This window comes from Trachypithecus francoisi, unplaced genomic scaffold (genome assembly GCF_009764315.1).
Source record: "Trachypithecus francoisi isolate TF-2019V2 unplaced genomic scaffold, Tfra_2.0 Lachesis_group1, whole genome shotgun sequence".
NCBI lineage: Eukaryota > Metazoa > Chordata > Mammalia > Primates > Cercopithecidae > Trachypithecus > Trachypithecus francoisi.
This window is the reverse complement of record NW_022681454.1, coordinates 151,660,298-151,682,617: the sequence shown is the minus strand read 5'-3', so window position 1 is coordinate 151,682,617 and position 22,320 is coordinate 151,660,298. Positions and strand designations below refer to the sequence as shown.

Below are 22,320 nucleotides of genomic sequence, written 5' to 3'. Positions count from 1 at the left end.
TGCCTGTCTATAGAACTTTCTAAAAAATAAAATAATTCTGGGGGACCGTGAAATTGTATTCACGCTTTATAATTTATGAGCGCTATATACACTGTGACTACTAGACACTAAGAAACTCCCTTGAAAAGTGTATAATTTTGTTAAGGAGTAAGACAAACTGTAAACAAGGCAAACTCATCAACTTCAAACTTTCAGCACAGAGGTGTTTTGGAATGGCTTAGCCTCTTGAGCTCTGCCTCCCTCCACTGCCCATTTTATCTATCATCTATAAGATGGGGTCTCATTGTGTCATCCAGGCTGGAGGACAGTGATGCAATCATAGCTTACTACAGCCTTGACTTCCCAGACTGAAGTGATCTTCCCACCTCAGCTTCCTGAGCAACTGGGATTACAGGGGTACACCACCACACCTGGCTAACTTTAATTTTTTTAGAGAACATGTCTTGTTATGTTGCCCAGGCTGGTCTCAAACTCCTGGCCTCAAGTCATCCTCTTGCCTCAGCCTCCCAAGCAGCTGAGATTACAGGAACCAGCCTTTGTGCTCAGCCTCCCATCCCCCATTTTAGAATCCCTGGTAGAAGAAGGGTACTGGGCCTGCATCCACCAATTGATCCCTCATCTGCAGAAGGCACTTGGTGTGGTCTGTTTTTCTACACTGCTGCAAACATTCTGGTTGGCACTTAGCAGGTGCCTAGAGGGGCCACGTGAAGCTGTGAGGACTGTATAAGAATAGACTGGACCACATGGCCTTCCAACAGGCACTGTCATGAACCACGCCTGTCTCCCACTTTCCCATCTCCTAGGCTAATTTCTTAATTTCAGGACCTCACCCTTCTGACCTGACAGTAGCCTCGCTCTTGGCTTCTCAACAACATCAGCAAAGATTCCAGCGCTTGGTTTCTGAATGCTAAAGATTCTGAGGGAAAACTATAAGAGGATTAAGGCCTGTCTATTCTTAGAAAATGGCCAAGACAGATTTCTGCTGAATCAACATTACATACATCACATGTCATGTAAATGATGTCCTTTGATTTGTAACCAGGCCTGTCATTGCAATAGGCCTGGAGGCCTTGAGAAGGATTGCACCATTCCCCACTGGTGGAGAGCCAGGGTGGTCCATTTGCCACCACTGCATCCCAGCTTCTCAGCATTGGACCAGGTGAGTTTCAGTACTATAATTTGGAATGCAAATTTTGTTGCCCAGAAATAACTTTTCCTCATAAACCTAGAGAGTAAATCCCAGTTACCAAGATGCCCAGTTTAGGAACCTATGTGTACATCTGTATGTATAACAACAAACAAGATACAGGGACACATCTCTTACTATTACAGGCTTTTGTTTTAATACATTTTGTGACATTGCTTCACAAAAGGAAGTTGCTTTTCAAACAGCTCACTGTGGAATATAGACTGTTCATAATGGTGTCAGCTCATAAACCCCATACTGTCCTCATTGGGGACTGCTGAACATGAAAAGTGTGTGGTGTAACTGGGTGCGTCTTGCATGGCTACTGTCTTAGCTCAAGCTACTATAAGAAAATACCATAGACTGTGTGACTTAACAGACATTTATTTATCATTGTTCTGGACTCTGAGAAGTCCAAGACCAAGGTGTTGGCAGATTCCATTCCTGGTGGAGGCCTTCTTACTGTCCTCACATGGCAGGGAGAGAGAGAGATTTCTGGTCTTCCTTCTTCTAAGGACACTAATACCATCATGGGATACCACCCTATGATATCATCTAACTCTTATCACCTCCCGAAGGTCCCACCTCCAAATACCATCACATTGGGTGTTAGGATTTCAGTATATGAATTCAGGGGATGCACAGATATTTAGCCCATAACAGATACATTAATAAAACTAAAACCAGACATTAATTGTGTCAGCTTAAATTTCAGGCTCCAGGGGCAGACACTGCCATATCTTTCCATACTGCTTCCCTAGGTGAGGATTTTAAGAAATTAAGAAGTGTTATATCATATTGAACTTTAAACTCTATGGCCAAAAAGCACAGGTGAGGTGAGCCAAAAAGCACATTTATTTATTGGAAATAAATGTGTTGCCTTCTCATCATGTCAAGTGGCCACTGGCTAAATGTAACCGTGTGATCTTGGAAAGAAAGTAATGACTATATTTACTTGGTTTCCCTGCAAATAGGGCAGTGTGATATATTACAAAATTTTGAGTGAAAATACTGAGGTGTGAGTCTTAATATAACATCACTGACTATAGGATCTTGAATAAAACATTTAGTGTGTTTAGCCTCAGTCTTCTTGTTTGTAAAATGAGAATCACAGTTACCTTGTTGGTTAAAATGGCTATATGAAAAGCTAAGTCACTTGATATTTATAGGCTTAGTTTCTTCTTTGCTTTATGGGGTGACAGTTATTAAATGAGCAAACTTATGTGAAAGTATGTTACGAAATAATAAATCTTAAAATGCTATATATTTTCTGAAGCTGTTTTCAACTCAGATAATTATAACACTGTGGTCACAACATACCTTTTCCATGAGAATGAAAACTTTTGTCCTTTACCTCTGTAACCCCACTGCCAAGTTCAATGCCTAGCATATTGTGGACAGTGAATACATGTGAACTGAATGAAAGGAGTGAAGGAACTGGATCCTCTGTCATGGGAATAAGCTGGCTCTCTTGCCCTGCCAGGAAAAAATTAATGCTTTAAGGCTATATATGTGGAACCTTACAGATCCTCTGGGTTCTTGGAAGAACTCCCTGATTCTACCAGGTCTCTTCCATACCAGGCAAAATTTGTACAAGTTATTTGAGCCTGGCAAGGAAAAGAATCAAGCAATCCAAAAAAGGGGCAGAAGGGATAAAAACTGACCTTTTCTACTTTTCTAAGAGTCTGCCCCGCTGTCTAGGTGGGACAATAACTTTGAAATCAAAGTTTTTTTCTACAAATAAGCTACTAATGTTACCAGTGTGGAATAAGAATCTTACCAGCTGGCGAGCTTGCAAACAATACATCCATATAGAATCTCCAGAGCAGAACGGGGAATAAGTGTCAGGAAAATCAGATTTTTGCTCTGGTTCTATTACGAAATTTCCTGGAGTTTCCTATGTTATTATAGGTCTCTAACTTGCATATGAAGAGAAGGGATTAGATTGGTTCTGGCCTAAGCCTCTCTAGACCTATCATCTGGGAGCTCTAAATGTGTTATCATCTCTGTTTCAGTAGATGATCACACCAACGGTTGCCATGGCTGTCTACTTCTGACTGATAATTACTAGAGTTCAGGAGTGTTCATGATCTAAAGATTCTCTCCTACACTTGGGCATCCATGGCTCGTCAAGAAACTTGTGATCCCATTCTGTGCTATTATGAATGATACTCAGCATTGGGCACATAACTACAAGATAGCCTTGCATTTCACTGCACTTTGATCATAAATCAGCTTGGCAAGGTTGTGGTGACATTCCATAGTTTCAGTATATTAATAAAGCTTTCATGTTCTGGTCTCTTGCAGAGTGCTCATTCTGCATGTTGCATCTGTTCACCTTGCATGGAGAAGTCCAGAAGAGCAGGTGAAGTCCTTGAGAGCTAAGGCACCTGAGCCTAGACGCGATGGGAACATGAGCACAAAGTTTTCTTTTACATTGGAAAAAATAAAGACCAAGTTCTGAGAATAAAGATTGATTCATCTTTCTCTAAGTAAGAAAATAAAAATAAAATATAATAAAACATAAAGGGGAAACCGGCAAGTTGACAAATTTTATGTAATTAATTACACTGTACGAGGGTAAACGTCCAAACTCTCAGGTGAAGCCATGATAACAGTTCTTTCAGTGATGCCCATTCAAACCACAGTACCCCAAAATAGTGACTGAAACTTGTATTTCTGCCCTATTAGAAGAAGAAAAAGACTGCAATCCACGCCATTCATCCCCACTTTCTAGTATAAATTGAAGAATGGACTTCCTTTTGCGGGGATAAGTTTGGTTTGAAAACCAAGTAAAGAACCATATTTTGAGAGTCACTGCTCTAAAAGGAAGTCTGTTTCTCCACCTCAGAAGTCCAGAAATCCTACAGCTGAGGTGTATCGAGAATAAATGCAAAATGAACATTGTCTCAGAAGTCTCTGATGTGGGAGGATCCCCATTGCACTGGCTTGCAAGGTGGTCAGGAGGAGCATTAGCAAAGTGGAGAAATCTGGCTGAGCTGTGGCGATGCACCAGCTGCTGCTGCAGCAGTGAAAGGAACCCTGATGGTTGCCTGCTGCTTCACTTCACACAGGAGTTGCCCCTCAAACATACTGAGGTGGTGCAAATCCACTGCCTTCAATCTCGTTTTCAGATTTTCTCCCATCTTGAATTATTCTTTAAATGCCTTTATATTTTTAAATGTAAAGTTTATTGTCACCTCAACTTCCCATCCAGAAAAATTGCATGTAGTGTGCAATAAATTTACCATGGTTAAATTCCCTGGCAGTCATTTTTCTGTGACTTGTCAGAGGTGAAGTAGAGAAAGATGTGTGTGGATGTGATGTGTGAAGAAGAGAATTGGGGGCATGGGGGGATTGAAGAAGAAATAAATCTTGACATTCATCAAGCAAGTAGCAATTGCTGCCTTTTAGGTTTCTACCCAGCAGTGAGACACCTGGTCAGATCAGGTGTCTGCACCAAGATAAAGCTTAAAAAGCTCTGATTCTTCTGCCTGAACAGATTCTTGGGGGCAGCTGCTGCTGAGCCAAGCTTAGCAGACAAGTGTTGTTTATCTGATAAATTTTTCAATTTGGAATCATCGTTTGGCTCATGATAAACAAGAAGGTTTTCTCAGGAATACTAACATATTCTTCTTCAAAGGATGGTGATTCAGTCAATTGCCAGATAAAGTGGTCTCAAAATGCTACGTGAATTGGGTTAGTATAGGAAAAAGGGGGGATAAGAAACCATTACTTTATCTGATTGTCATTGGCTCTGTTAGCCACCTGGATTTATTTAACCTTCAATTATATTTTTCAATGAATAATTATAAAGAATCTGAAGTATTTATGAGGTCATGCTGGTCAAAAAGTTTCCGAAAGAGTTTGAGTCTTGCACTGTGTCTTGATCGCTCTATTCTATCATTCCGTGAAAGGGAAGGAATGGTAATGGACTTTCCTTAACAGGTTGTTTGAATGAAACCCCAAGAATCGAGAGTCCTGTGCAGTGTGGTTTTAATCTCTACCCTTTCCCGATCCTCTGAGCCTGTTAGACTCTGAATCTGAATATGTGTTACTTTCAAAGAAGCCAGTAGAAATGGGACTGCTCATTGATTAGACTGAACCTCTGATAGTAATCAGTCTTGGAAAAAAAGTACAATTGTGATAATGTCACAAAAGAGAGTGTTTGTCCCTCAGAAAATAATTACAAAAATTAACTTGCGACAGGTCACAGTACATTTTGTTCTAAAGCATGCTGAAGTAGTAAGAGATATCACATGTTATACTGCTTTCTGAGTCTTTGGGCTTTATCTGTTTCTTTCTTCTCCCTCCAAACTGCTACAAAGAGAAGTTCAGTCGTTTTCCATTTACATATCAACCTACAATCTGCCTTCTCCCCGCAACCACAACATCCCTAACACCCCCATACTTGAAGTTAGTGGAATGCCTATTAATCAAGGTCACTCACAGTCTCCCTATTGCCAAATCCAATGTGGGCACTAATCAGTTCTTACCTCATTTCTGTATCTTGATGCTGTTCACACCCATACCTTCAAAAGCTAACTCCTCCTTGGCTTCTTCATACAATCTCTCCTGTATGAGATCTGCTCTAACTTTTTGTACCATTATTTTGCAGTCTTCTCCTGGAACTATTCTGGATCATTCTTCCTTACCCTTGTTTGTAACCCTAGTCTTCCATCCTTATCTTAAAAAAAGAAAAAAAAAAAGTTCTTCCTAAACTTCCCCAGGATGGTCTAGCTCACTCACATCCTTGGCCTGAACCACCACTGTTATAATAACTCCTAAATACATTCCTATCCCTGAACTCTGTCTTATGAGACTCCGATTTCCTATTGTCTACCTGTGAGAACTGTGAGACCCTGGGCTACTCAGACATCATAGATCCAAATCCAGATGCACACTTCTCCCAAGCCTCATTTTTAAAAAATTTCCCTAAATTAGCCATGATGCCACAGTACAATCAGTCACACTAATCTGGTGCCTGCCTCAGCCTATTGTCCCTCAGATACGTTTTTTGCCCTGCTCAGCAGAAACCAGGCTCTCCTGTTAGCTGGTTTCTGCATTAGCTACCTGATGTGAAGTCCTCACAGGAGATTGGAGGGTAAGAGGAAAGGAAATAAGTCAGGGTATCTCTTATGCACACACACCACCAGACAGTACCTAGAATGGTTTTTGTTTCCTTGGTTGGACCCTATATGAAACACTCTCCATCTTTCACACCCCTCAAATCAATCCATTCTCTCCCCTCCATCTCCACTGACACTGACTTCCATCTAGTCTTCATCATTTCCCTTCTGCATCTTGGTAATAGACTTCATATTCTTTAATTTACATCTCCTCATTCTATCCATTCTGTATATTGCTACAGAATAAGCTCTCTAAAGTGATCATCAGATAAAGCTCTCCCATTTAAACTAAAGCAGACAGCCATCCTCCAAGTGACATCAGTTATGAGTAGCTCCTTAAGAATAAGAGTAGATCTCCATGGCCTGGGAACACATGGTCATGCAATTTGGCAACAAGTGATTAGCCCAAGGATGTCACCTGATCTGAAGGTACCAGACCTAAAGGCCATCAGGGGAATCAATGGTCCATGCAGTAGCCAGGCTAGAAACTGTTTACTGTGACCACAAATATTGCATAGTGACTGGTCAGCTTGGTTAGATCCCTTTGCAATCTTAAATGAAAGACAGCAACCAGGTAGAGTGGAGCAGAAGCTAAAAGTAACAGGGTAGAAGTATAATGAAAACCACAAGGCAGCAGAAACAGTGGTGCAGTGTGAGTTAGTGGCAGTAGGTGGGCTGCCATGCGAGTAGCCATCATAAGCTAAATGGGAACAAACAGCAGCACCAGAATCTAGACCCAAGAAGATATCACTAGAGTTGTTTGAGGACACAGGAACAGTTGTGAGCTGAGCAGGGAGCAGTGACCATTCATCTGCTGAGTGCTAAAGTGATTTCTTTACTTTCCACTTCTCATGTAACTTTAAATGAAACCCCATCAAAAAAAAAAAAAGTGTTTCTTTTCCTCACAAACTAACTACACACCTCTTCTTTCTGTGTTTCAGAAAATCACATGCTCCTAATACTCACCGGAGCCAGTTGAAAAGTTTGGGAAATGCTTTCTTTCCACTCCAAACTTTCACAATGCAAAGTCCTCTGTGAACTTGCCTCTTGTCTCCAGCATCATCTGAGTCAGATTTGTTCTTCTCCAAAGGAATGGTGAGTTCTTTGTGGCAGGACTGGCACCTTTCTCTCAAAGCAACAATATAATCTCAAGTGATTGTTCTTAACGCCCTGTTGTAACCCAACTGCAATATGGGTTCTCCTGACTCCATCCCTTTGTGTAATAGTTGCTCCTCCCTGTGCGTTTGAAAGACCTGGAAGAAGGAGGTCTTTTTCACCTTAAGTGTTCATATTCTTTACAGGTCAGTTAAGGCATCAATGAAGACTTCTGTGACATGACACCCCTGTCCTTCATTGGTCCCCATCAGACAGGTAAGGGTTTCATATCTCCTGACACTTGTACAAGCTTACCATTATTTTAAAATCTTGCCATTCTTTTACATTAGTCTGAGCAATTCCAGGACTAGGATTCTAACCAGTTTATTCTTGTGTGATCCTGCTTAAAGTACATAGAAGGTGTGCAAGAAATAAATACATTCATTGGAGAAAAGTTTGTCTAATCCCTGGGAGACCTCAGGGAGCCATATGGTATAATGGAATGAAATCTGGCGCAAAGTTCTGGGTCTTGCTCTGAAGCACCTCAACCCCTAAGTGCGCCTGATTTTCCACATCTTAACTGTCGTTGGATGGCTAAGCATTAAGCTCAGTAACCTCTATAGTCCTTGGCACTGCTATGAATGCATTTCAAGACTGGCCCTGGAATTTGCTTCTACTCACATCCCATCCCCTCCTCACCCGTAAATCTGGTTACAGTATTCCCTCGATATCTTCAGAGGATTGGCCCAGGACCCCTACATACACCCAAATCCACACATAGTCAAGTCTGGCAGTCAGCCCTGCAGGAACTGGAACCCACATATACAGAAGTTGGTCCTCCCTACATAAGCAGGTTTCAGATCCTAGGAGTACTTTATTTTCTGTCCACATTTGGTTGAAAAGTTTTGCGTGTAAGTGGACCCACCTAGTTAAAACCCGTGCTGTTGCTGGGCCTGGTGGCTCACACCTATAATCCCAGTGCGTTTGGAGGCTTAGGTGGGAGGGTCAATTAAAGCCAGGAGTTCAAGACAAGCCCAGACAACATAGCAAGACCCCTCCTCTCTGTGAAAAAAATTTAAAATTAGTTGAGCATTGTGGCATGCACCTGTTGTCCCAGCTACTTCGGAGGCCAAGGCAGGAGGATCACTTGAGACCAGGAGTTTGAGGTTACAGTGAGCTAGGACTGTGTCCCTGCACTGCAGTCTGTAAGACAAAGAGAGACCCTGTCTCAAAAACAAAAAACAAACAAACAAAACTTGTTTTGCCCAAGGGTCAACTGTATAGAGTTCATGTTATGACTAATTATTTGTTGTCATTGTTACTTAATTTTGTGCAATGGAGAAGGGATATGTTATTTAACATTACACAGAACCTATTCCTACACAATCAAGGTAGGCTTCAAGATATGGATAACATAGATCTTATCAGTCTGAAGACCAGTCCACATAAAGTTTTAAATTCAAATGCATAAAACTATGTTTGGTAATCTGTAAAAGAAGCTTGGAGAGGCAAAATTCGTCAGGCTACCATGCTGAAAAAAAAGTTTGTGATCTACATTTATGTATTTAAAATTCAAAGACAAGAGAGGATAGTATGTAAAATTCACTTTATTTGACATACATGTATACCAAACATAAAATTAGCTTAGCTGACAGATCTAGGTTGGTTAAAACTCTAAGTAGATCATACGAAACTAAGATTGGCAACCATTTCTTATATGCTTCTCATCTACAACAAGGACTTTTGCCATTGCCATAACTTGATATTGCTGGAAAACACTTTTGATATTTGACATTAACAGTATGAAGTAGAAAAATGGAAAAACAAGAAACATATATATACTGAAAAAAAATTAAACAACAAATCTATACATACTTGCTTGTCCTTAGAAAGAAACATATCTAACAGAGCTAAAATTAGGAGTATCCAATATACACATAGTCATCAAGTTAATCTATTTTGTAAGAACCAACTTTCTGGCAGGAAAGAAAAGTGAATAACTCTTCCTTGACACTCCATCAAGAGTTATGCATGAATCAAATAAAAGGATTTTGCTAAAGTCTGTTGACTCTTCCTTAACAAGTTTTCTCTCTACTCTCACGATTACAGACCCTTTTATTTTTTTTTAGAGATTCAGCATCTTAGCTAGTCCTTTAAAATGAGTCCCTTTGTCCTCCATACTTTTGGGATTTTTCTTAACCCCAAATCTCGATTGCCAGTTCAAAAGTCTAAACTTCTTGTTCTACACAAGACTTGTACCAGACCATTGCTCTCCTTTTCTGACATCTTTACTCATCACTCTTGCTCTGCTCTGGCCCCTGAACCACTTGCACTTGCCTGAATGCCCTGTGCAGTTCCATGTTTTCAAGTCAACAACTCATACGGTACCTCACAGCTATGTCCAGGCATGTTGTAGGCAGTGTTCACGCATTTGCTCATGCTATTTCCAATGCATGGAATGTCCTGCCCGAAATCTGTTTCCTGGAAGATATCCACCCATCTTTCAAGTGTTGGTACATGGTTTGTATAAATTTGGTCGTATCTGTTAAAATCAACTGTCACACTTTCTGTTCCTTCAGTCAGTCAGCTTTATGCAAATGTCAACTGCAGAAAATCTTAATACAATTATGTCTACTAGGCCATAAACTCTGAGAAACAGGTCCATGCCTCATTCATCATTTCATCCCTAACACCTGCCTAGTATCTGACACTTACATTAATTCATCTTAGCCCCAGTTAGTCCTATTCTGCCTTCATCTATGACAAAGAATAAAATAAGCACAAAAAAACTTCATCCGACACTACTAGATTATCAATTCAGAAATCAGGATAGAAATACATAAATACAAGAGACTTGCAGAAGCATAAGGATGAATCTTAACTGATGAAGCCCAGAGCAATTCGTGAACTTCCTCAAATTAGGAGACACATTAATGGCTCAGGGGTTTTTTTTGTTTTTGTTTTTGTTTTTGTTTTGTTTTTGTTTTTTGAGATGGAGTCTCGCACTCTGTCGCCCAGGCTGGAATGCGGTGGTGTGATCTCCACTCACTGCAAGCTCCGCCTCCTGGGTTACATGCCATTCTCCTGCCTCAGCCTTCCGAGTAGCTGGGACTACAGGCGCCCGCCACCACACCCGGCTAATTTTTTGTATTTTTAGTACAGATGGGGTTTCACTGTGTTAGCCAGGATGGTCTCGATCTCCTGACCTCGTGATCCGCCCACCTCGGCCTCCCAAAGTGCTGGGATTACAGGTGTAAGCCACCGCGCCTGGCCTCAGGGTTTCTTTTATAACTGTGATCAGGAAGATATGCTTTTCTTTCTACTTTGTTAAGCAACTAATCAAACTCAGCACAACAAAACAAAGACTCTCCTTTTCTCCCAAGAAGTTCAACCGTTCTAGTGTTGTAGAACATTTCACAAATAAAACCATCCTAGTTTCCTTTTCCCATAAACAGTTGAACACATCAGTGTGGTAAGATCACCTCACACTATTTCTTGGCTTAATGCTAGCATTGCCTCCTGCATATAGATTTCTCTTACCCTTCTGGCAGATTTAATTGCTTCTTCCCCTCTGTTCCCACAGCACTGTACATACTCTATTATAGCTAGTTTACAAATAATAATATTAATTCTGGATCATAAAATTGCAACTGGTCAATGCCTGGCATATAATGAACACTCAAATGAACAAGGAATTGAATCTTGCTTTAATGAAGTAAGTCAAGACTAATTATTTCAATTCCAATCTTAAGAACGTCCTTAGCTTTTAATGAGGGGTCTTTGAACACAGATTTAATTTCAGACAGTGGTTTTTGCTGCCTGTAATAACTAAAGTTTGCAAAAAAATTAATTATTTGAGGACACTATATTTTTAAGAAATGAATTTACTTAAACTATTCCTACAAGGGTAATATACAGTAAGTGAAAAACCACTAAGACAGTAGTTCTCATAGTTGTTGCTTTTATATATGCATACTTAAGATAATTTTAAGTGGTTGGAATAGGTCCAGAGAACACCTATATTCTGTGATATTGCCATTTAATGTTTTAATTATTTATAAGACTTAAATCATTTAATATTTAATTTGAAAAATTAAACACTAAGTTTGTTGTGGGCAAATTAGTGGTGATAAAACATTATTTAATCTAAAATCTGCTCTTAAAATTTGTTCAGATTATCATTGACGGGCCCCGCCCTCCCCATATTCACTCATAATATGATTTGTTATTTTGTGATTCTAGACAGTTAAGAAATGCAAGTCTCACTGTGGCTTCATTTTAAGAATTTGGTCATTTTGTAAAAGTGCTTGAATACTTGTTTTACCATTGCTATATCTCAATTCTTATAAGACCCTCAGCAAAATCAATTTACATGACTGGCAGTACTAAGCCACTTTAAAATTATTTTAAACAATTTTATTTGTTTGGGTTCTACTTGTTTGGATTTTACATACTACTGTGGCATCCTTCTTTTAAGGATATAAACTATAATTAGAAATGATATGGAGAAAAGTGACTAGAAAACAAATCTGAAGGCTTTTAAAAATTTCACAGTACATTAGTAAATGCTTTAAAAGACAACCCATCCAATAACATATATACAAGTTAACACTACAAATTCAAGGACATAAGAAAATAGATTGGACTTACTTTTACATTCACTTCTACAGATACTCTATACCACACTAGTATTATGATAATAAAGCAATCAAGAACAATTTGTCTCTCAGTCTGTGTATATGTGACTATCCACATATTTATTTCACACACACATGCCAAATACCCACATAACTTCAATCCTATATCCATTTACCTCTCAGAGTGATTTAAAGTAACCACAGTGGCACATAAAAGGAAAAAAATGATGAATTCCAGGCTTCCTAGTAAGTAAAGCCAAATCCAATTATTCAAGTGATACTATGGTGCTGTTTTTACAGGAAAACACAGATTTCTACACTTTCTAGTCATTTACTTTATCATTCTGGTCATTTACTTTATCGTAAAGTACTATTTGCCAGTATCATTAAAGTACTATTTGTCAATATTGGTTTCACGTAATGACAATAAAACATTCTTGACCTATATACTACATGAAAAAAATAGATTATGAGCTTATTTTTTGACCAGTCATCAAACATGTTTCCATTTGAATAAGGAAAGTTCTTCCAGTTTAATATAAGTTTACCAATTTGTTTTTTCAATGAAACAAAGTAAATTTACAGTAAAGTTACTGGTCTCAATATAAGTCTTCCAATCTCCAAATTCTGCCTAACAACACAAGGATTACAAGAGAAAAAAAAACACAATTAATTGCCTGTGGCTATCATCTTAGGGGCTGGTTTTCTCATATTGCTGAATTCTACCATAACCTGTCATATTTCCAAGGCTTGGATGGTGCTTTAAATCTGAACTGCCTGAGAAGATTCAGAAAGCCTTTGTTCTTGGGCTTACACAGTAAGCACTCTGCGTGATTCCTAATCACATTTTTATCCAGAACACAGTGTTACAGGTCACATTTTTCTCAATAATGCTTATACTGATTGATGCTCTATAAATATAAAAATATTTACATACAGAATACACACACTGACATGGGGGTATGAAGTTAGCCAGCCATCCATAGGAAGAATGGAATAAAAATTGCAGGAAGGGTAGTGTATGACACCAAGCCCGTACAGACTATAGACGCCAATCCCAAGACTGCTGAAGCAAGAACACTTCTCTGATCACGAATAATTATCTTCACAGTCTCACAAAACTGGAAAATAAAATTTCGGAAAATTAGAAAAGGTGGCTAAATCCAAGAAGAATATATCAAACAGTAAATCAGTTTTTGAAGCTATTTTCTGTCTACCAGAAGAATTAGAAATTCTCTTATGACTTACAAAAAAATTTACAATGTTAAGAGGCCAGTTCTGATTCTATACAATATAGTAGTAGAAATGATCCCTTAGGCAATTAAGTTAATAATGGCAGTTGCCTGTGTAAATACAGCATTTATAGAAAACTATAGAAAGTGTAACCACATAGTTATTCAGGACTAAAGGTTTGAAACATCAAAGTGCTTATCAATAACAATAGCATATTTTAAAATTAGATGAGCAAAGAGGTATCTCTAATCTTGAGTAAAAATAATAGAATTTGGCCAATTAAAGGTAGATTCAATTCCTCCAATTTGCCATTCTAAAATCTAATGATACCAATAATAACTTTTTTATAAGTCTCAAAATCTACAGGTATAGAAAGTCTAATTTTATTGTCAAATTCCATTTCCTGACTAAATATGCTAAATTCAGGATCGATTATGTGACACATAACCAGCTGCTGGAAAAAAAGATAAATATTGTCCCTACCCCTGAGGAATGCATCCTTCTAATATGTGTAATGTTTTCCTTAGAAAAATAATTTTACTCAGAAGTGATGGCCTATGTCTGAGTCCTGGCTCCAGCTCTTATTGGCTGTGTCGCCTCAAGTAGTCATTTAACCTGTCCAGGCTACTCTCTTCTGCTCCTCCATGGGAACACTCAAATTGTTCTGAGGATTAACTGAGATGTTTCATGCACAATTACTCTGTATTCTTCTATGTGCTGTATAAATGTAAGGTATTACACTGATTATTATTACTACTGTCTTTGTTGACAATTATCTCTACCATATTGCCATCGATGCCAGAATGCAGTGATTGTCATATCTATATGGGTTTTGCTATTCATACTAATTTTAAGCTCTTTTTCTAGACATGGCATTGTATGTGCTTTTAGGGTTTTCTACAGTGGCTTACATGGGACTGGGCAGCTAGGTTTCCAAATTCTTAAGGGATACAATGAACAAGTTCAATAAGTTTTAATACACCATCCTGACAGTATGGTTATCTCTATCCATACTTTTACACAATACCTAAACAAGTGTGAAACTCTTATCTAGATGTTGGCCTATTTTTCTATCATACTATTTGTCTCTTTTTAATAAACTATTAAGGTATTGAGAAGTATACTATTTTAAGGTAGTGAAGATCAAATTAAAGTTTTCAGGACAGAGAGAAAAGGAGGTTGATGGAAGACATATATTTTGGTAAATGACTAAGTTGTAAATACAGTTATCCTTTTTTTTCCTTGATAATTTATAATTAAGCCAATTGGAATCATTTTGGACTGTATTTCCCACAAACGCAGATTTTTCTCAAGAAGCATCGCATGTCTAATGCCCTGTTCCTGTTCACTTGGTCAGCAGACCAGCAGGCATCTTTAGTGGTGCTCAACAGTAGGAAATTTCTAGAAGGGGTCAATAAGTCTGTAGGAACACTTTTGTGAGCACTCAATCCACACAAATTAAAAGGGGCATTTGCCATCATTTTTGGCAATGAAAGAGCAGTATTAACAAAGTAAAAAAATCATAGTAGTAAAAGCATAAGGAATAGTAATAGTTATTAACCAAAGGAATTTCTAGTTTACAAAATACTGATTGTCAACAGCGTTATAAAAATCCCATAATTTTATGACTTATAAACTTGTAAAAAAAAAAAAAAGAGTATTACCACAAAGGAGTAAATGTTCTTTTCCAGTTCATTCATTTGCAAACTAATTGCAGTGTTTTCCTTAGGGGTAGTGTGTTCTTGAGAGTTTTTATTAACTCAAATTTAAGAAAGAGGCAACTTTGTAACTCTCATGTTAATATTAGTTGCATATATGAAGAACTCAACAATCAGACCCAGAATCAAATAATTTCTTATATTTCCAAAAGGTAGATACCAGTCCTTCCTTCAGTATTAATGACCTACTTCTCTCAGTGCATGTTCAAAAACAGTTTGTAGAATTAGGAAATTTGGGATGAAAACTTTTTTTTCTCCCGGGAAATCTACTCTGTGGCCAAATTGTTTGTTAGACCATTCAAAGTGAAGACAAAACTCAGTTTCACAAGAGGTGCTATGCAGCAACAGCAATTAAAACACTTCTCTACTTCTGTAGACCCTGACAAAGTTTCCAAAGATGAAAAACTACTCCAACTAGTTATTTATGCAGATTAAATATTTTACTACCTTACAAAAGCCTTAGTTACTGTTTTTCTGTAGAAATATATAATGCAGCACTATATGTGTTACATGAAAGGGTAACTCCTAATTACCTGATAGAAATACCGTTTTTCCTTAGAGAAATGATTTGCTTGGTTCCTAAGTAAATCTGACATGTTTCCTTTTGTACACTTTGGGAGCCAGTGTTTGTAAATGTGGTGGAGTTCATTTCTAAACAGGCCTGGACTAGAGCTGTGATTCTTGAATCGCTGCACAGTGCTCTAACTGTATTTTTATTTTACTTGGAAAAGAATTCCTAGATTGAGTCTTTTGTGGCTCTATAAAATCTACAAGGAGTTTCATACACCGATCTATAAAAGCAAAATACTTCCATGTTCTCCCACAGAGGATAGAGAAAGATGTTCCCAAATAGGTCAAAAAAATTAACCAAGATGTGGAGCAGTTAAGAACTGGTTACATGAAAAAAACTGACTCAGATTTTTCTGGTCCCAAAAATATCTAAACTTGAAGAGTAACACTAAAGCTCATTATGTTACTGCCCAGGTTTCCATTATAAAGACTGAACATTAACAATGACTTCTTTAACAAGTACAATGAAGGCTGAGAAAGTTTCCAATTGTAAATAAAGTTTCAGGCTTAAAATCTTAACTATCTTTAAAAATTAAGAGGTTTTAAAAGGAAATAAAAATCCATTTTTCCCTTTGGATTTGTGGCTAATTTAATCTTAAATTCTAATACTGTTTTTCAAAATACTCATAAAAATTACCTTCTAATGTTTAACATTTCTTCTTGAAAACTAATTGTATTGATCTCTGGGGAATCCATAAAGACTCTAATCTACCTTTAGGGCTAATGGGTAAAGGATGCTTAACAATGAGGAAGTCTAGATGGGGATTAAAGCCAACCCAGAAAGAATTCAGCACACCAAGGAAAATACAACTCTGAAGCACCAACACAAGAATAAGGGACCTACCAGGGAGCCCCTATTACTGTGAATTTTGATAGCTTATAGCAAGCAATGAAAAATCCCTCTATGCAGCTTTCAAAGGGAGAAAACTGCGTGGTTCCTTATTTTAAAGTCACACACTTTGTTTTTATAGTGTTATGGATTAAATATAAACTCCGGACCTCTTCCTTTCAAGTGAAATTCTTGGTTAAAGTTGCAAGCAGCGGTGACTGATTTCTTGTATACCCCGCCCCCGTCACTTGCCCTTTGTCATTTGAACTACATGGTGGGTGGACACCTGATGACTTCTGCAGCAATACTGGGCAGCTCTGGAATCTCTGGAAGCGGTCCTGGATTGCCACACCCTTTCTCTGGGCATTTCGAGATATCCTGCAAGGCATGTTGCCATTTGTTTATTTACTTAGCCTACCTTAGGAATACTAGAACTTTCCTTACTTAATCTAGAACTTTAAGAATGGTATGGAAGACTGCGTGCAGTGGCTCACGCCTGTCATCGCAGCACTTCGGGAGGCCGAGACGGGCGAATCACGAGGTCAGGAGATCTAGACCATCTTGGCTAACACGGTGAAACCCCGTCTCTACTAAAAATACAAAAATTAGCCGGGCGTGGTGGTGAGCGCCTGTAGTCCCAGCTACTCGGGAGACTGAGGCAAGAGAATGGCGTGAACCCGGGAGGCGGAGCTTGCAGTGAGCCGAGATCGCGACACTGTACTCCAGCCTGGGCGATAGAGCGAGATTCCGTCTCAAAAAAAAGAAAGAATGGTATGGAAGTAGTGGTGTAGGTGTCCAGGAATTAGATCCCTACTCGCGGGAAAGAGAAAAGGTCAGGGATGGGAGGGGGCATCCCGCGGAGCCCACTTCCCTGGGAGTCACACGTCATACCTTGTCGGACTGGGGACTGATCGGGGTGCCATATCTGCAGTAGGTCACGAAGTGCTCGCAGTTGTTCCACAGCAGGCTGTAGGGGGTAAAGCCCAGCAGCTTCTCAGCCCTCCGCGCCACCTCTTCGTTGAGCAGTGCCTTCTTCTGGAGGGACTCGTCCAGGTGATTGACCAGGATGTTAGCTCCGTAGGCGAAGTCCTCCACTGTGTCCACGCGGATGCTGGCCACTCTGACAATGACGCCCAGGATGAGACGCTTGTTGGAGACCACCTTCTGCGTACGCCCCATGTCGTCCGTCAGAGCCAACAGGATGTCAGGCATCATGTGGGCAACACGGTTGTCCCCTAGGTAGATGCCATAGTGGGTCAGGTGGGTCCGGGGCACCTCCAGCACGTCGCCTCGGTGGAAAGAGCTGGTTTCGTAAAAACTGTTCCTCCCTTTGTCTTCGCCCGTGGCGCCCGAACTGAAGAGCATGAAGTTGGAGATGAGGTGCAGCTTCTCCAGTAGTAGAGACACCACCTCCAGCATGGGGTTCTTCATCCTGCTGGGAAGAGGGAGTCTTGGAGAGGTGCCGGTGCCACTCCGGCAAGGGCCGGGCTGGGCAAGGTAAGCTCGCGGGACAGGGGCGCTGCGCTACTGCTCACCTGCAGGCCAGGTGAGGTACGGCGCAAAGTACGGCCGCTGAGGAGGAGAGAGGAAGAAGGCAAAGAAGACAGCGAGGACTGGCGACGGGCTCAGCCAAGCCACAATGGGGAATGAGACTGATAAGGAACTGGTGGCTGACGGCGGGGACAGTGAGACCCGTGCTACAAGCAGCCGGAGAAGCGCCCCTGGGAACCGTGCCGGGGGCAGGACTGCGCGCGGTGCTCGGAGGTGCAGGCTTTGCTGTGACTTTTTATGGCCGTCGAGGGGGCGGAGCCGAAGGCCGTCACAGACCCGGAAAGCTCACTGATTGGACGCCGCCTGCGCGCGGCGCTCGCGGCGGGGAGGGCGCGGGATCCCGGTTTCTTTGGAAGGGGGGCGGGCCGCCTTCTACCTCCAGGGTTCTGCTGGGTGATTCTCTCCCGACGCGGGATCCTGGCTGCGCTACCGGCTTTTAAGCGCTCTATTTGGAGAGGTAGAGTCCCAAGGTGTGGCGGGACGAAAAGTCCTGCACCTGTCGCGACTGGGGCGAGTTCCTGGCACTTCGGGGTCGTATTCGGTGGAAAATCCTCTTGGGCGAGATTTCTGAGTTGGACCACCTCCCTCTGAAAGGATGGATATCCGGGACTTCAGCTTAATAAAGAGATTGAATTTACTTTGCAAAGTGTGAGCGCCTCGAATGCCTGCGGATTCTTTCCTGACCGAATCTTTCGTTTTGTTTTGTTTTGTTTTGAGACAGTGCCTTGCCCTATCACCCAGAGCAGGAGTGCGGTGGCGCGATCTGGGCTCACTGCAACCTCAGCCTCCCAGGTTCAAGCGATTCTCGTGCGTCAGTCTCCCAAGTAGCTTACAGGCACCACGCGCGGCTACTTTTTGTATTTTTAGTAGACACGGGGTTTCACCATGTTGGCCAGGCTGGTGTTGGCCAGGCGGATCTCAAACTCCTGACCTCAAGTGATCCACCCCTCTTGGCCTCCCAAAATGCTGGGATTACAGGCGTGAGCCACCGCGCCCAGCCCCTCTTTTTTCAAATGCCCTGAATCCCCCATGATTTCAGGCGGTGCGCGTGGGGGAGGGGGGCGGGGGTCGCTACCCGCGAGTCCAGGCCCTGCCTGCCGGCGATTCGAACCCGAGGCCTCTCTGCGCTCCTAGGCACCTGTGGCCGTTGAGCACGAAGCTTCCAACGGTCTGCATGAAAAACGGTGAGGTCCCAACGTCCGCCAGGAAAGCAAGATTCCTGTTAAGTTTATTTCTCCGGCTTCAGGGTCACATGGACCCAGCTTCAGTTCAGCCACCGAAACTTTGCCCCCTCCTTTATTTTTATTTTTATTTTTATGTTTTTAAGCATAACATCCCGGAGATGGCCAAGGAAGGCGAAGTACTTGGATGAGATGCTAAGTTCTTCGCCCGCGCGCCTGCAGCCCAACTCCAGTAAATCCTCGAGGGTGGTCCTAGGGCGCTGCCGGGTGAGGGAGCCGCTGAAGCGTTAGCCCCGCCAGGCTCGGCACGCGGTGTCCCCACCCGGTGCTGAGTTCCGTGCTAATGCATTATGTAAATGCTTAAATTCTGCAGACAAAGACCACAATGGAGAGCGTCGGTTGGCTCCACAAAGCTGCCCAGTAGGGGCCAATAGGTTTCATCAGCAGATTCTACACACGCCTGAGGGAGGGTACTCTGCGGATGATGGATGAAGGAACATTCATCTTACCTGGAAGACGAAGGAGGCCATAGAGACCAGGCGTGGGGGAAGACGGCTCCCCATTATCCTTGGAGGCCGGGCCTTTGCTCCCACCCTTAATCTGCCGTCAGCGATCTGTCCCCGTCGCCCTGCTTGCCGGTGACTTTTGTTCATTCACAAACGATTGCGCATCGCATTATAGTTCCAGCAAAGAGGAGAAAACTCCCACAAACGAGTCGAGAGAGGAAGTTGGGGAAGGGGAGAGAGCCAGTGGACGTGGAGATTTTTTTGTTTGTTTTCGCAGTTTACTCCCCACATTTAAAGAAAAGCGCCCAGGTGGCGAGTTGCTGAAACTAATCAGCTGCGCACAGGGAGCTTGCTAGCCTCTAGCAGCACAGCGGTTAACACACTTCGCTAAAATCGGGGGAGTCTGATCCAGACCTCGGTGTGTACGTTAAATGCAGAACCGACGTCAGACTCTGAACTGGCTCCTCTGGTCCAGTTCTTGGAAAGCGCCAATACCAAAGCATCTTGTGTGGAGATCAAAGGAGACGTGGTAATTAACGGTTTCCGTCCCTGGTGGTCACTAAGGCGGCTTATAATGATTATGACTGCCTCCACCTGGGGAACTTGAGGGCGACAAAAGCATGGATAATTGCTTCACGGCTCCATACAACTATATATATATATATATATATAAAATTTATGTATATAAAAATATATACATATGTATACATTTATATATATAAAAGAATTACCTATAGACTCTCAATAGCCTTGTTCCCACCGCGTTTTTGAAGACGCAAGCAGTGCCAAGGTGGTTTGCGTTTCATTTTTCTTTTTCCCCCGGTGGGGTCCATTTTCTGGCCGCCTTCTTTGGAAAGGGCTTTACTTTAAAAAGAAAGGAGGTGAGAGCGATACGAGGCATGAATCTCTATAGGTTGCTCAAGATGCAGATACCCTGCTGCCATGGAAATGAATGAGGGCGCGGAGTGTCCATCGTTTCTTGAAGGATATTTTTGCCTCTGATAAATTCCAAATTTTAAGCCAGAACATTATGCCATTAAATGAATTTGTTTTGCTCAGTGGAACTGCCTGAAAGCAGCCCTCTCCTGCTGCTCTGCGTGCTAGGGCTTCGGCTTCCGGAAGCAGCAGCCCAAAGAAAGCAGTTGAAAGTCTTCATTTGCCTTTTTTCTGAAGTCTTCCCAGAACTCTTATGCGGGAAGCGGTTAGCGATGATTAGGCAGCTTTTCAACTGCAAAAATATAGCACGGAATGAGCTCCTCTCTCGGCTGGACTTCTCCCCGCCCCCGACCCCCTTTCGTCAAGGACCATGGTAAATTTACTTTGCAAAAGGCAGCTTCTCAATGTTCTCAAAATCTCATCTATTTCTGTGGTTGAGAGGTCGGTTTTGAATGGCTCCCTAGAGGCACACTTCATATAAATACGTTTACACACTAATAGGCTCATGCCCCCAATAATATTTTCCTGCCTGCCTCAATTTTAGCTAAACAAAGGGAAGACTATCGCTGTAGGTGGAAAGGCCCGAGAGAAATCTAACATTAGTTCTTCTAAATCAGAAGATGTCACATGGAGATAGGAGAAATTCCTCTACCCTGAGTTGCTGGAGAGACCTCTGGTTTCCCGGGTCGTAAGAAAGGTGGCTGCATTCTGTGATAACGTTCTGTGTGCAAACGCCTTAAATACATGCGAATGGGTCACCAGGTCTGGCTGCGAGATTTAGAAAGAGCCTAGACTTTCCCGGCCAACACTCAGATTGCGCTGAGCGGTCGACTCCCACTTTGGCCACCGCTTCTCCTACCCACCTGCAGAAGAAGTAATGACAGCCACAGGGTCCCCGCTGGGTGGTCGGCCTGGGGGCAGCGCCTGCGGCGCTCAGGCCCACGTCCATTTCCCCCAGTAACGCATACAGGCCAAGCAAGATCCGCCTGGGTCTCAGCGCAGAAGAGGCCGAAATTGAGGCTGGCAGGGCCCACCTTACTTCTGCCCCTCATCTTCCCACGGGCTACCTCACCGCAGGTCCCTGGAGAGTTTCTGTTCTGAAGAATTAGGAGAGGGAGGAGGTGCAGAGTTCCGCAGAAGTCTAAAGTCCTAGAAGGCTAATAGATTTCTCACCTGCAGGCTTCTTATCTCTGGATCCTCCCTGCTCCTCAGAGAAGTCTTTGGATGGAAGATATGATCACAGTATTAGTAATAATAACAACTAATATTCACAGTGTGCTTCCTATGTACTAGGCACTGAGCTAAGCATTTTCTTATTTAATCCTCATAACCCTATGAGGTATTATCTCCATTTTCCACAGGAAGAAATTGAGGCTTATAACTTTGTGTAGTCACTGTGTTAATGTGTGGGGATCAGGACTCAATCACAGGTCTCTTTTGCCCCAGGTCCTTTACCATCACTGGGAAGGCCTGCCTTTCCATCAGTCTAAACCACATTTATTGAATACCTGCTATATGGCAGGTGTTATGACCAACCCTAAAGGTTCAATAAAACACCTCACCCTAAACTTAGATCCCACATTTTCTTTGTAATCTGTAATTAATTTCTCCTCTTCTCTTATGTCACGAGGTCTAATTTTTAACATCATTTTACTGGGATAGTGAGAATAGAGCTGGTTAAGGTTCTGATTAATAGTATGCCATCACTAGAAAGGCTATGAAATCCTACACCCTCCTTAGACACATGAA

The 22,320-nt window shown here is 41.7% G+C and overlaps 1 protein-coding gene across 1 annotated transcript; it reads right to left on the bottom strand.

Annotated features, from left to right (window-relative positions):
- Nucleotides 1–10,607: 10,607 nt before the first annotated feature.
- On the bottom strand, nt 10,608–18,638 carry LRAT (lecithin retinol acyltransferase). Its single transcript, XM_033215541.1, has 2 exons — nt 17,289–18,638; nt 10,608–13,168 (listed from the first exon to the last, which is right to left on the bottom strand). The coding sequence occupies exons 1-2, from the start codon at nt 17,826–17,828 to the stop codon at nt 13,016–13,018; spliced, it is 693 nt and encodes a 230-aa protein (XP_033071432.1). The 5' UTR covers nt 17,829–18,638; the 3' UTR covers nt 10,608–13,015.
- Between the last annotated feature and the right edge of the window lie 3,682 nt (nt 18,639–22,320).

Excerpts from the sequence above, each read along its gene's own strand:
- LRAT (XM_033215541.1), bottom strand. The coding sequence starts at position 17,828 with ATGAAGAACCCCATGCTGGAGGTGGTGTCTCTACTACTGGAGAAGCTG. Across the intron at positions 13,169-17,288 it reads TCAGTCCCCAGTCCGACAAG|TTTTGTGAGACTGTGAAGAT; the intron begins GTATGACGTGTG and ends TTTATTTTCCAG.